This window comes from Xenia sp. Carnegie-2017, unplaced genomic scaffold, assembly GCF_021976095.1.
Source record: "Xenia sp. Carnegie-2017 unplaced genomic scaffold, XeniaSp_v1 HiC_scaffold_16, whole genome shotgun sequence".
Classification (NCBI taxonomy): domain Eukaryota; kingdom Metazoa; phylum Cnidaria; class Anthozoa; order Malacalcyonacea; family Xeniidae; genus Xenia; species Xenia sp. Carnegie-2017.
Window position 1 is genome coordinate 6,031,334 of NW_025813469.1, and position 15,044 is coordinate 6,046,377.

General features: G+C 33.0%; 2 protein-coding genes across 2 annotated transcripts; both read right to left on the bottom strand.

Annotated features, from left to right (window-relative positions):
- Positions 1 to 6,050: 6,050 nt before the first annotated feature.
- Positions 6,051 to 7,431, bottom strand: LOC124437280 (putative ammonium transporter 1). The gene is made up of 2 exons (XM_046987272.1): positions 7,217 to 7,431; positions 6,051 to 6,286 (listed from the first exon to the last, which is right to left on the bottom strand). Exons 1-2 carry the CDS (start codon positions 7,407 to 7,409, stop codon positions 6,147 to 6,149), a joined length of 333 nt encoding a protein of 110 aa, XP_046843228.1. The 5' UTR covers positions 7,410 to 7,431; the 3' UTR covers positions 6,051 to 6,146.
- An 84-nt stretch (positions 7,432 to 7,515) lies between these two features.
- LOC124435906 (putative ammonium transporter 1) lies at positions 7,516 to 13,093 on the bottom strand. The gene is made up of 7 exons (XM_046985837.1): positions 13,078 to 13,093; positions 12,565 to 12,936; positions 10,680 to 10,894; positions 9,447 to 9,576; positions 8,601 to 8,707; positions 8,237 to 8,375; positions 7,516 to 7,535 (listed from the first exon to the last, which is right to left on the bottom strand). Exons 1-7 carry the CDS (start codon positions 13,091 to 13,093, stop codon positions 7,516 to 7,518), a joined length of 999 nt encoding a protein of 332 aa, XP_046841793.1.
- Between the last annotated feature and the right edge of the window lie 1,951 nt (positions 13,094 to 15,044).

The following is a 15,044-nucleotide window of genomic DNA, read 5'->3' on the forward strand; positions in this document are numbered from 1 at the left end:
TTTATGGAAATATTTTACAAATTCATACATTAACATGAATGCTGCTGTCGAAACTGTGAATTTTTTAAAGAGGGTGAAAAATTTATGGATGAATTGTAAATGCTTGGCAAAGACGATCTTGCGAGCGACATTTCAGTCATTGATGTTCAAAAGAAAGCCAACATTGTTTTGAGTTTTATCAGCAGAAATTTACATCCAAAATCGTAAGTAAAGGACAAGTGAAGTGTATGCATGAATGTAATATATCAAAGTCAATTTATGCGATTGTGTGATGCGATTTATGTCAATATGGCGTATGGTAAGCAGATTGATGATTCTAAAATTGTTGTTGCCGAAGGTCTTTTATCTATGATTACTTTAGTGCTTGTGGAATCGTGGCCGTTTTATGGCAATGAAATCTCACATTCCACAAATATATTTCAATGGACAAAAATCTGTAGCCATAAGGCGCCATACTATTATTTACTTTATCATAAACACATGTTTGGGGCTTTTCAGTTTATGATCATTGATCATTCAATCATTGGACAGTTATACTACACATTGTTTAAGAATTGAGAGAATGAACATTGATTACACGAGAAGCTGTTTACTATAACCTGTGATTTTGAGTCTTTTCTGATCCATGAAGCGTTTTATTTTGGCAAATTAACTGGAATGGTATTAAACCTAGGTATTTCACATACATAAAGTGTTATCCCATTTCACATGATGTGTCCTTTTCTAACTGAACACCTCATTTAGAGATGTCAAGTTGTGTTGATCTACAGCTCATACCAGATTGTTTGCTATATATTCGAAAGGGCTATTGATGTATGAAAAGCATTTTCTATAAAGTAAAAATGTCTTCCTATGTATGCAAATAAACCTTGAAATTTGGCAAAACAAAGTATTTTTTATGATCACTAGGTAACATTTTTAAAGACTATATCTTTTTTGGAATAGATTTATTGTAAAATAAATTTTACGTTCCTAGACATGCTAATGAGCCATATAATATTTGGCATCATAATATATGATATTTGATGAGCCTAAATATTTGGCAAACAGTGAAGTATTGTTTGTTTATTTTGTTTTGAAAAAAACGTAAACAAAATGGGTTGTTTTTACGCAAAAACAATGCTCACAAAATACATTTTGTATTGCACTAAAACGCTGAAAATGGCATTTCCAAGGCTCTGAAATTCAAAATTTGTCAGGGGGAGAATGCCTCGGACCCCTCCAGGTGCGGAGCGCCTCCGACGTTTTATGACTGATGTTTGAAAAATCCTAGATCCGCCCCTGGCTTTGACGTCACATGCAAACACTCTATACTTATAGTTCAATGCGTAATAGAAATTATAGTAACTAAAAGTAGTTTCGGCACCTCAATGGCATTGACATTGATTTTCTGGAGGTTTTTGTGTATGCCGTAAACAAGTATTAAAAATCTTAAGTCTAATTGCATCGATAATATAACTTATTAGTTCTAAGTTCATTGTTGTGTTTGGCACGGACGCTCGTTCGGATGCTGTTGCTAACTTCTCATTCAATTCTGGTAGCTTATTATGCTAGTTTGGCAAGTTTTTCTCTGATATGTAGTTAATAAGAAGTTTCCAAAATTTAACTTTAATGTGCTTTCGCGATTTTTCATTAGTGAAGAAACACTCGCGACCTTCAAATACTGTAATAAATTCGCATTCTTCAGAAAATCTTTACCAAATACTGTATCGGAAATTTTTAATATGTACGGAATAGCACAGGGATTGTGTTGAGATGCTTTAAGATGCTCTTTCCAACATTCAGATTTTTGGTAGAAACTGAAAAGCATTCCACAAAGGTATCCTCAATTTGGACAATGTATATTAAATAGCATGATAAAAGAGCATTCAATCCACCAAAGTTGTACTCTTTACAAGCCTTGAAATAGCAAAACAATTTACTATCGCTGTCCAGGGTGTTTAAAACCAAAGCTGTTTTATATTGGACGCAGTTATTTATTTTAAAAGCTTTGCTTAGCAAATATCCTTAACATAGGCAACAGCATTTCTAACAATATATTGTTGGTAAATATTGTCCTCCATAATCACTCTCACCAATCAACAGTGAGTTATTTGAAGCTTTTGCTTTGGTAAGTTGTATACGAACTGCTTTGGGCTTTTCTTTTGAAAATTGAGAAAAAACAGTGTCCATATCTTTGAAACAGTTTCCATTCGAGGATGTTAAAAGTGAACTAAAAAAAGGTTTTGTAAAAGCTCTGATAAATTTTATTGGCATGGGGTTGTCACTATTTCCACCATGTTGACAAATGGTTCCAAAAAAATTCTCAAGAGCATCGGTGTTAAATTTTCTAGTCAAGAAGAATGTAAAATTGTGTGAGACATGCAGATAATTCCAGAGACAAACAAGGCATTTATAGATACAGGCCCATCCCTTCAATGATTTTATTCTGCCTGTTATGTGTTTGCTATCTTTCAGCACTTTGATTCCATGGATGAAGATGACTTCTTTAAGAAAGAAATGTGCGTAGAGTTATTTGTAATGGCACTCCTCCATTCTTTAAGTAATTTTAGTTGAGGAACTGTTGACACAATCAAAAGTGAATCAAACTTAAAACAACTATGCTGTGCCCAAGGCTGATGGCGGCAAGGCTTCAATTGGTGAATATATGCAAATAAATTCAACAACAGTGTGACTAAAATTTGTGGCGTATTTAACTTTCATTTTTTGGAAATTGGTGGGGTGAAGGTGCTTATCAGTAAGTTTTGGTGCTGCCCTGATTGACAGTGACTTATCTTTTTCTTAACATTTTTCAATGTCTTTCCAGCAAGCAGAATTTTTTTCAAATTGAAAAGTGCTGTTCATGAATTGTTTTGAATGCACTACGGCAAATGGGGATAATCATACATTAGAAATATTTTGTATAATTTTGAAAAAACCATGGTTTTTGCTAAGTGAAACTCAGTTTTAGTGATATGCTGTAGAAGTTAGACCCCCATATCTGATATCACCACACAAATGTTGAACTCAATAGAATTAACCTCAATCACTTCCTTGATTGAGTCTTGCGAAACATCAACTAGACAAGCTTCATTTACCCGTACATTATCCATAGGTTGTTTTTAACCTCCAGATATGCTTCGCAGCATGAATGCAAGACATGATGTTGCCAATTTATTCGTCCGATATCCCCCAAAGTCCTCTAAACCAACAGTCTTCTCTTCTGTGATGTTGTAGTACAGTTGCGTTTTCAATGTTATCTCGTCAACACAAAGTGTGCACAGTTTTTCCATGTCATCCATGTAACACACCCTTTCCTTCAACAGCTGCTAGGTTGCTGGTGGAATACTTGCTGCTATCTTGTTGAAAGTTTTGTTGGCAGAATAAAAAGCTTGGAGAGGAGACTATATGCTTTGCCACTAGCGTGATACAATGAAACTGCCAAGAACTTCATTTCTGGTGAGTTCCTTCTTCCATGTTCTTTTGCTGAATGTAGCTTTACTTGCTGTTTTATAAAGTTTTTTAGTTCAGTTGATAATTCTTCCAATTCAGCATTCAGTGACTCATTTGTTGTTGTGTTTTTTCTTCCAAATTTATTTATTCTTTTATTTAGCCTTGCAACTGTTTACTGTTTTGCTTTCATCGTTTATCTTTGACGTTTTTTTTCTTGGTGTGTCATTTGAAAGTCAGGAAGGTGTTGACTACAGAAGTCTTTCTTTTCTGTCTGTAGCCCATCTTTTAAAACTGAATTTATTAAAAATTATTAAATCTTAAATTGTTTTGCTAAGTTTATCTTAAGGCTTGTAGCATCTACCTTATTTATTTTGTGAATGTTGTTCATCTTCCTCACTGACATTTGATTGAACTGTTAAATGTGTTGTCGCACTTGATATCTCTTTTCTACATTTTTTTAGCACCTGAAGATGAAGGTCTCTGCTTAAGTGTTTACTTGCGTAATGTATTGAAATACCTGGTTGAGAATTACCTGTTTCTTCAGTATGGATTGCTCTTCTTTTCTGGCCAACTGTAGGTGGCGGATTTGAAATATTGTACAAGGTTGGCTTAGTCTGGACTTTAAGCATGATTTTTCAAAGTTGAGAAACATACATTCTTCAAAATGCTCTGCACACTATGTGCAGTTATTATAAAGATAATCTGCAGTTTTGTCTAACATGTCCTGCCATCATGTGCTGTGAACCCATTCTTTTGATCTAAGGTCATGTGATAGTCATAAGAAGTTGTAAAGTTTGCTTTACACTGAAAATATAGAACGTTTTATTTTACCTCAGTGAATAACGCGGAAAACGAGAGAAGTTTATATCAGGTCGAGTTTTTGCTGTTAGAGCAGTTTACTGCTGAACAATAGGTCCTTGCTCCACCTTTTATAGTTTATGCATTTTATTTGCTACAGAAGTTCGACGTTTGGAACAACATTGAAGTTTTGTGGATTAGTTAGCAGGTGCTGTCGAATATTCGACACATGCCACACTTGATTCAAGTCTGCCGGATTTAATTGTCTCAGAGTTGCATTTTCATGCAGTTAATTTGTGAATTATATTCGGCACATGAAAATGCGACGTTTTAAAGTCATGAAGATGTTTTGGATGGATTTTTGGAGTACGTCTTTGACTACGAAGCGGCTATTCTTCGACATGGGCTTCAAAACGCTAATAATAAAGTGTTGAAAAGAAAAGTACAAGAAGAATTTTTGGAATACCTTGCGTCAATATTGTATCAGAACTTTGCCCACAGCCAATACAATGAAATCTATGATAATGAGCACATCAAAGTGTGAATTATTACAGAAAGTCAGTAGATCTATTGGGAAAGTTTGCAAAGGAATTGTAGAGATGGCCAGCCAACTTATTGAAAGTACAAGTATAACAAGATATATTAGCCAAGATATATTAGACTTGATCTTATTCCTACTTCAAGAAAAGTACTTGCTCTTATCCGACCTGTTGTCGACGGTGAGTTAACAAAACTTCAAGATGAAGTACTGCAACATTTTCAAAGATATATCAATGCATCAAATCCTGAAACAATAAAGTGTCTGTTTAAATTTATCACTTGGAGCAATTACGTAATTGCTGAAGAAATAAAAGTAATTTTTCACTTAAGCATTGGAAGTATTCCATGCTTTATTTTCCATACATGCAGTTGCGCAATTGATCTTGCACTTGCTGTCATATGACGGCTAAGGTTCCCCCCCAATTACCAATGAAATCATTGCTAAAATTCTTGGCAAGAGCATCATATTTTTGCACAAATTGACTTTGATATGTTACAGACGGGCCTGCATTTCATTTATCCTTTACTTATGATTATTGACTTAAATTTCTGCAGAGAAATCTCTACACCAGATGGCTTGCTTTGCAACATCAATTTATTTTTCTCAAGACGAGATAGTTTTGCTTGGTTGAAAAAATCGCACTTTAGTTAGCAGCATACATATTGACATTTGGAATTGTGAAAGATATTCCAAAATTCAGTGTTGATTGTAGTTTTAATCAGGCTTTTGCAAATTAGCTATTATGAAACTATTAAACATTCAATTCAGACAGTAAGCTTGATTATGTTAGCTCAGTAGGCTATTAATCAAAATCCGTCAAGCTATTTACAATAAGAAAAAAACTTAAACGAACCAATTGCAAGATAGAATTTGGACTTCTTATCCATAACGCAGCTGGCTTGCCAGTAAAGATCATTCCATATCAGTCAAAAGCATCCACTGATCTGGATATTGAACATTGAATTGATGCATATGAGCGTTCTTTGTCTTCCTTATGCGTCAATCAGTTAATCCATTCTACTTTTATCAGTCAGTCACTTACTATTCCACATATTTTAAAATTTCACGCATCTTGTTCGCAACGCGATGTTTAGTAGAAATATGAAATTTGAAACATCAAACATGCAAAAAATACATAACATTATTTACTGATGAGAAAATGTCGAAATGGAGCGCAACATCATTACGTATATCATTTACGTGAAGAAAAGTCTTCTACTGTCTTATTTAGCACTTCGAAACCCTCTTATTTACTTCAGGTAATATAATGCAACCATACAAATTTCTTTTTTAGAGGTGTGATAAAGATATATGAGAAATATGCTGTGTTTTAGAGAACAAAATTAGGGGAAGTCAATAAATTAAATGTGCGAAATTAACTTTGCAGTGCACCAGGTGGGATTTCTTGCTGGATAGCGTCGTGGATATTAGCATTCACAGCTGCCGTTTGAGACCACCCATCACCATAGCTTTCGATTGGATATGCCGGTTCGCCATGTTTGGGCACGTCCAGTCCTGTGGACAATACAATACTATGAGTAAGTTATTAAAGTAAATGGTTTGAACCCGAGAGTATCGTAACATGTTTGTGGATGAAAATCGTCCAGGCTAGTAGAGTCCTGAGAAGGACTGTTGGTGTTGATGTAGACTAACGTTTCAACAACCATAGCGGTAGTCATCTTCAGAGTCAAGTGAGGAGTAAACGTCAGGTTAGCCGTATTTGTTATCTGTTTCTTACGTCATCGTATTGTGTGTACAGGAAATGTGCTGGTGTTTGGGTTTCAATTGTGTATTGTTTTTGTGGATTAGTCTAAAGTAATGTCACAGTAATGTGAGCTTATCTCGCGTATCTTACGACAATACAACATGCGTGTCACACATAAACCAATCACAACGCTACAATAAATGCTAACGAACATCAAAAACAAAAAACAACCTAATGAACAACAAGGCTCAGTTTACAAAATAAACTGCTCCGACTGCCACGCCTCCTCTATCGGGGAGGCTGGCAGGTACTAAACATGGACTTACATCAGAAAGTTGGTACACCAACTTAGAACAAACCCCCTGAACAGATCACAACAATTACCGGCACCTTACAAACGACTCCTTCACAATACAAACAAACAAGCAACTAACACATTACTTTAGACTAATCCACGACAACAATACACAATTGAAAGCCACAAACCCACACATTTCCTAAACACACAATACGATGACGTAAGAACCAGATAACAAATACGGCCAACCTGACCGTTTTCTTCTTACTTGACTATGAAGATGAATACCGCTAAGGTTGTCAGAACGTCTGTCTGCATCAATACCAATAGTCCTTCTCAGGACTTTACTAACCTGGACGATCTTCATCCACAAACGAGTAACTTATTCTTGCCCCTTAAAATAATTACTTGATTTTGTGTCTGCATTTTTCAGATAATATACCTTTCAGCTCAATATGACGGGGGACGCGTAATAATCCAGAAATGCGTAACAATCCAAAAATCAGAAATCCCCAAAATGCTGACCAAATTGTAATGACAAATGCCCCGAGAAGGTTCCAACCAAACTGATTAAATGATTGATCGCTCCACTTATAAAGAACGCCCTTGTCTGTGTTAAAAAGCGTCACAGCCATTACTCCCCATAAACCACATCCGTAGTGTACTAAAGGGTAATTAAATCCAAATATTTAAATTTGTTTCTCATGTTGGAGACGAAATGCGAAACTCAAATTTAAATTCTTAATCATTATCTTCCAACTCTAAAATACATTAAAGATATTTCTGAACAATTTTGCATCTAACAAGTCAATAAAATAGAATATAAGTAAAACTTTTACATCAAATGCAAATGAGGATCTGCTTGTAAAATTGCCTTGTAGGAACACAAAAGAACTACAAGCAGCTTTCTATGTTGTCGCTTTTTGAATGGTCATCAATACATTTAAAAATTATAACGGTAAGCTATATAAAAAAACAACACTAAACGTGAGAGTGAAATGATGCAAGACTTACGCCTTTGTAGCATTCGTATTGTGAAAGCTGACACTCACAGTCAGATAGTAGGCTTTATAATCTTGTGATGGCTATTTTTACTATACTGGTTACTTAGTTTGAATTATTTTGCAAAAATTTTGCCATTTATGGAGAAAAAAATTGCCATTAAATAGTAAGAGCCAATTAATGTTTAGAATACGAGCATTATTTAAACCTCTAAGAAAAGGACATCTATGGCGGTTTTACATTATCCTATCAAGACATTTTATCGAACGTATTAATTGGAGAGAGTTTTCACAAGCATGCACAATGTTGTTTTCTATCGCCATTATGCCAAAGAAGAAACTAAGTATATTGTTAACGAGAACTTTAAAACTAGACATATAAAAACAAGGCATACTGGCAGCAAATTAAATTACTATTGTCTGCTCTATATTTCTGCACTATATTAGCATTTAACTAATACCTGCAACGGCATCAAGTGGATCGTCAACTTTAAGTTTCTCAAGGACAAAACTCCATAACATAAAGACCATACCAGCAATAAGACCAGTAATGAAGGCAGCATAGGTTTCAACAGAGTTGCATCCAGCACATATGGAGACCTTCAAAAAAGGTAGTTTAACACCTCTGCACTGTAGATATATTACTACAAATCATATTCGCATTTACGCACTTTTCATTACAGTTATTTAACCTATTTTATTCCATTTACTTGATCGCACAATCTAGAAATCATTTCTAGCGTTTTTTTTTTTTTGAAAAAAGTGAACATTATTAGATCTAAACTATAATATATAAAAATAAATTTTCTTGTCATTGAATATTACCATGCCTGAAAGTCCTCCATTAATAGTTGTCAGTAAACTCCAGTGTCCATCAAACAATCCCGTCGCAATTCTTTTCATCAACATGGTTGTGACAGCTCCACCAGCACCTATTAAAAGATAGAGTAGTTGATGTGACAGTCTAATTTTATAAGCAAAAACATTTATACGAGCTAGTTTCATTTTAAATAATTCCTTTTGACAAATTCATTTTATGCCTTTACATTTGGTGCATGTTCATTTCTTGCTATTTCTATAAAAATTTAGTTTGTAGCCTAAAAAATCTTTAAATGCTTAAAATGTAATGTTCTTTATCAAAACTTGCATGCATAAAGACAAGAGATTATTTGCAAACACGTACCAAACAAAACAGATAATTCCATGCAAATTTCAATTTTCAAATAAGCGATTTAAGTAATTTTATTTAACAGTGCTTGTTCCAAAGAACAAAAATTTGTGTCGTGCTGCCTTTTAATTTAAATTCATTGCTAGAATGACTGGAAAAATTACATTTGAATTGTACAGCAAACGAGCATTATGAGGAAAATCAGGTTATTTGATTTAAGAAACTCACGTCAAATATTCAAAACAAATATTAAAGGCAGTAGCGGATCTGGATTAGGTCAGTATATACTACTGAGAATACATTTCCTTTTAAAAATGTTTGAACTAATCCTAATGTGTTTTAGCAAGAAATAATAAGTAAAATTTCTAACTAACAGCGTTGTTAACAGACGAATTTTGAATTTAAAATGACCTTCTGCAATATATTTTACTAATACTAGATCCGCTACTAACTAAATGCGTACTTCTTTTCATTAGGAAAATGAAACCAAAAGTTTCAAAAACCTGATAGAATCGTGTTAACAATGGCAAGTGCAACAACACTTGCATCGCCCGAATAGGAAATAGTTAATTGTGATCCTCCGTTGAAAGCAAGGAATCCAAAGAAAAGGATGAAACCACCTAACGAGACCATCTAAAAACGAAGTTAAGAACACCTTGAAAAACAAAGAGTTTTACTGAATATTTTATTTAAAAAATAAGTACCTGCGTACATGTGGTTAGCCGATGAAGTATATGGCTATTAATGAAGTAGATTAATAAACATGTAGCTCAAAAATATTATATATTAAATAATAATTGCACCAAACTTGTTCGAAAATTATGAAAAGAGCTATGTACTCCCTGACTAGTCAAATGGCTGGCCAACACTACGGTGACATGTGAACCAAGCAGTACATAAACAATGTTAACAAGTACTAAACTGGACTAATTACTAAAATTTGATTAATATTGCTATAGAGATGCATCCCACGAGTTTTTTCGATTGCAAAAAACGAGGATGAACATTCCACATAAAGCAAGTATTTCGATGTATTTGATGTTGCTTCACCGGAAAATTTTGCAATAGAGGCATTTTTCAACGTCATATGTATAGCCGACTATCCCATACGATTACGACAGACAAACAGACACTTTTCCCTGTTGCATGGTGGTTAGCCGTGCATGTGCAGTGGCTACCCACAAAAATCATTAAACATTTGCCCCATAAAAATAATTATAGTTTTCAAAAATAGCTCAGTAAGAGTCAGTTTAAACTATACAGCATTGCCCACAAAATCCTTTTATTTGTAATTGTGTCATTGTTATTCCAGAAAAGTGGAGTCCGTCAAAGAAAAAGATTTTTGAAATCCTAAACTTTACAGTTAATGCCTAATTGATTTTGTCGTGACTCTACATATGTAACATTGAACGTATGTGATTATCAATTTCCTTTCACATTCTGCAGTATCATTTTTGGTATAGTTAAACGTTCAATTTTTTTATTTCTATTGACTGTCTACACAGCAATCACAATTTCTGAAATCCCTAAAATTACTCCATTTATTGTTGTTTCACTTTTTCTAAAAGATTAAATAGATTCGGACTTGTGCCAGAATATTCAATTTCAATTTCGCCAAAATTTCCAAGCAATTCATTTCTTGCGCATTAATTTAAATAAAGAACAATGTTTGTAACGGCGTTAGCCTTTCAGAAAATAACTAAGAAAGTAATCATTAGATAATTCCAATCACTTACTGGGACTGTGTGCCCACGTATAGACTGGTCATTCGTCTTATCAAATCGTCCAATACGTGGACCAATACATATCGCACCAGTTAAGGCAAGCATACCACCAACCATGTGGACAACACCACTACCTGCAAAATCTAGGTATGCAACGTCGCTGTTTCCTGCAACAAGCCAACCTTCATTAGACCACGCCCAATGTGTAACCACAGGATACACAAATCCTATTAAATGAGAGAGACTAGAGAATTACATCACATTTTAAGATTGAATGACTGATACAAAACACACAATGTAACAAAATACACTTTAATTGTTTTAAAGATAATTCATAAACTACGAAACAACATAACGCCCATCCAAATGTTATCATTGAGTGTTGCTAGAATACTTTGCAAGAATAACATGTCTATAAAGGTATAGTTTATACGTCTCATTGACATCGAAATCATGCCGTCAAAGATCATTTCGATGGTTTAATTTACGGAAATTCGATGAATAAATTGGTTCGATTTGAGGTTGTCACTTAAACTGACCAATACCTCAAAAAGTTTTTCTTGCAAAGTGAAATCTCAGCTTTTTTTCTAGTATTTTAACGCATAGATGAATTGATTTCATGTTCTCAGTTACTAAAGTAAATGAAAATTCTTTAGGCTAGAAACAGAATGTTAAGTTCTAATGGTTTTTCTTCGATCAACGCACGATCTGTTTAAGAGAATTCAGCCGAAGTCAAAGAAGAGAATCCTCAGATATTAGACATCTTAAAGACGAAACAAGAAGAAAACTGGACATTATTTTTAGTAATGACGACTACGCAAAAACGAGAGTTTTCGTTCACAAACAACAAAAGAGCAACAAATACTGAACTATAAAGATACTTGTTAGAATAAATCACCATTTCCTATACAGCACAGCAAATGAAAGCAAGTTCAACTGTTGCTGTTCTATGTGCGAAAAAGTTGCAAAAAAAGTTGCAAAAAAACTGTTCGAATTGCCATTGACATACAGCGTTTATGTAAGAAAAAGCGTACAAAAAGTGGTTTTGCGCTCAGTTTCCATACATCGAAAGCCGAGATTTATGTCAGCCAGAACAAGCTTAGAACCATCAGAAGGCCCAAGTTAAAGTTTGATAAGTTCACCTTTTAATGAAGATAAAATTTAATGGTAAGGATGGTGAAGATGTTGATACAACTCATAATAAACTTGAAGAACACTCTATAAACATGTTTGCCCGTGTAAAAAAAAGAAAAAGAACCAGCAGTGTTCCTGAGTCACAGTCAGTAAAGTGTTAAAACTTGTGCAAACAAAGATTGAAAATAATGGCACCAAAGATATTTTAGAATTTATACAAGAAAATGCAGAGATGTCTCGACAGACAGAAACAAACACCTTCTAAAGACTTTATCATATTAAAATCATGCAATGGATGCAATTTCAAGGCTTTTTTGCTCAGCCCATATTCAATACCGAAAGTCCCTCAGCCTAGCAATTTTACCAATGCAACAGTATTCAAGATTGGGAGGGAATTACACATTTCAATCACAAATGAGCTCATACACAAATTGTTGACTAAAACTGAATTATTAAATGTTAAGAACGAAGTTGTTATTTTGTTATAGGAAATTTTTTTTATTTGTATTGAAATTATATGTGTAATTACATTTAGTTAAAGTAACTATTCGAATTAAGTTTTTTATAGCGAATCCATAAAATAAAGTAAAATAAAATAAGATCAGCCAATTAGTTATTATCATTACATTTGTACTCATCATAGAAAATATAAATAATCTTTTTTTGTTGATTTCCAAAAAACAATGAAATATTTGTAAATTCACTTTTATTTTTGATACATTTTTAAATTCATTTTTCTGACTAGAAGTTTTTAATGTTGTACCTGTAATTAATCCTGAGTATATTAGATATGCCATGAATTCAGCTCTTTCAGCTATAGCACCACTCACAATTGTGGCAGCAGTAGCCGCAAATACAAACTGGAAAAACCAGAATGCGTATGCGTCACTGTTAAGGTCAGCTAGTGCAAAATCTGTATGACCAATAAACCTTTCTGCTTCTCCTTTGATGTCATTCATGTTGCCACCAAACGCAAAAGCAAAACCAAATAACCAATAGATTATAGCACCAATAACTAAAGAAGCACAATGTTTTTCTGATGTAACGTGTGAAATAAGCTCTAAAAAAATGTTTTCTGAGCTAATGAAGCAGAGAGACCAAGCTAAAGCTAACACAGCTTTCTCATTTTTTAAAACTGTAATTGCTCATATGCATCACACGTAGTTGATCAACCGAAATTTAATTAATAAGCAAGTGTAATTCTTCCGTATGCTATGACCAGAAAAATGGGAAAAAAATAAAAAATTTCATTGTGCATTTCTTAGAACTTACTAACTTTTTAAACTTGTCATTTTACTACGCTGAATTCAAATCTGAAGAGTTCCCAAGTCGAAGACCCAGATTTTTTGTAATTCGCAGTTTTAATCGTGACTCATTAAGAATAAAAAGTGTGATCCTCAATTTACTCGAAGGATAAAGAAAAAATTTCATTAGTAGAACTTAATTAAATTATACCTCAACCCATTCGAATTTAACACCGTATAACAATATCGTAAAACGATATTAATTATTAATAATTAATAATTAATAATAATTTATTATGATTATTATTATTATTAATAATAATAATAATTAATAATTAAAATTATTATTTATTATTTATTAATAGTAATTAATAATTAATATTAATTATTATATTGTATTGTTACCGTATTTTTCACGATATTGTTTGTGAAACAAACAATACTTCAATGTTTTTTGCCAAATATTTAGGCTCATTATGATGCCAAATATCATATATTATGATTCCAAATATTATATGGCTCATTAGCATGGTTAGGAACGTAAAATTTATTTTACAATAAATCTATTCCAAAAAAGATATAGTCTTTTAAAATTTCTACCAAGTTGTCAGGCATAGACCCCATAGAGACCCCATTCAAACCTCTATGTAATGAGTTAAGTTAGAAATTTGGTACTACAAGTGACAGTTCATAGATATAGAAAAGCTCAAACTTCAAACCATGCAAGTTTATTGTAACCCTTTACCCATCTCCACATCAATGCCAGCAAATTAACCTTTTGAGAAAAAACTCAAAATTTTTTTCTGTCAAAGATTAAGCAAAAATTAAGTAAAGATTAAGTGAGATATTATTAATATTTTAATTATTATTATTATTATTATTATTATTATTATTATTAATTATTTAATAATTTATTTAAAATTATTAAATTATTAATTATTATTAATATTGGTATAACAATTACGTATAACAATATCGTAATTTAATATCGTATTGTTTGTTTCTTTCACAAAGGAAAGAGCAAAATTATTAATATCGTTGATCCGTCACAAAAAGACTCTCATTTGCGTCGTGCAATGTAAGTTAAAATTTGTTTTGAAATTCATAAAAGTGCAGTAACAAAGGACTTGTTTTATAAAGTCTGTTTTAAACTAACGTTTAGAAAAGTACAACGTCTTTAGAGTCAAGCAGCACCAGCCTTAACGAGATAAATGAAACAGCTGTCGTTGTGTATGAAGAAAAAAACAAAGAGGAGTTGGAGTCATGTGCTGTTTCAGAAAATCCGTTTACTATTGAAGACAACACGTCTGGTACACATGAAATAGCAGAATTTGAGGCAATGGTAGATGATAATATAAACGAAGAAGTGGAACTTTGTGTGGCTATTGAAGAACCATTATTTGTTGACGACGACACTTCTGTTAACAGTCACGCAGCGAGATTTGGAGCAGTAGAAAATAGTTGTTTGCTGAGTGATGATAGTTCAAATGAAGAGGTAGACGTTAAGATTAAATCATGTAATACTTATTTTATTAGTCTTTTGATTGTTCAGAATAAAAATACGAATCTTTTTTAATACGAATCTTTCAATTGTCATTTATTCATCTGTTAAAAGCAGGTTTTTGTATTTACTTTACTGGATGTGTCTTTTTTACAATGTCTTTATACGTTTAGGCTGCACAAAGTGAAAAATCATCAAACTGTGATTCAGATAACCAAGAAGATCGTATTTAATTAAATCCATCGAAAACAATCAATTTAGCCTTCCCCCTTCCGTCGCATAGAATGAAACTTTTCAGATTCGACGTATTATACTAGACAGAAATTTGACATATAAACTAGGTCTTATGGACTCAACACTTTGTATGAAATTGGACATTGAAGTTTTTCTTTCATGAATTTGCTTGAGAAAAAAGAATTTAAATCCAGTGAAATGGCAAAAAAAGACAAGCACTGTCGATACTGTCTGTAAATTTACATTCCGATGAAAAAAGTTTTT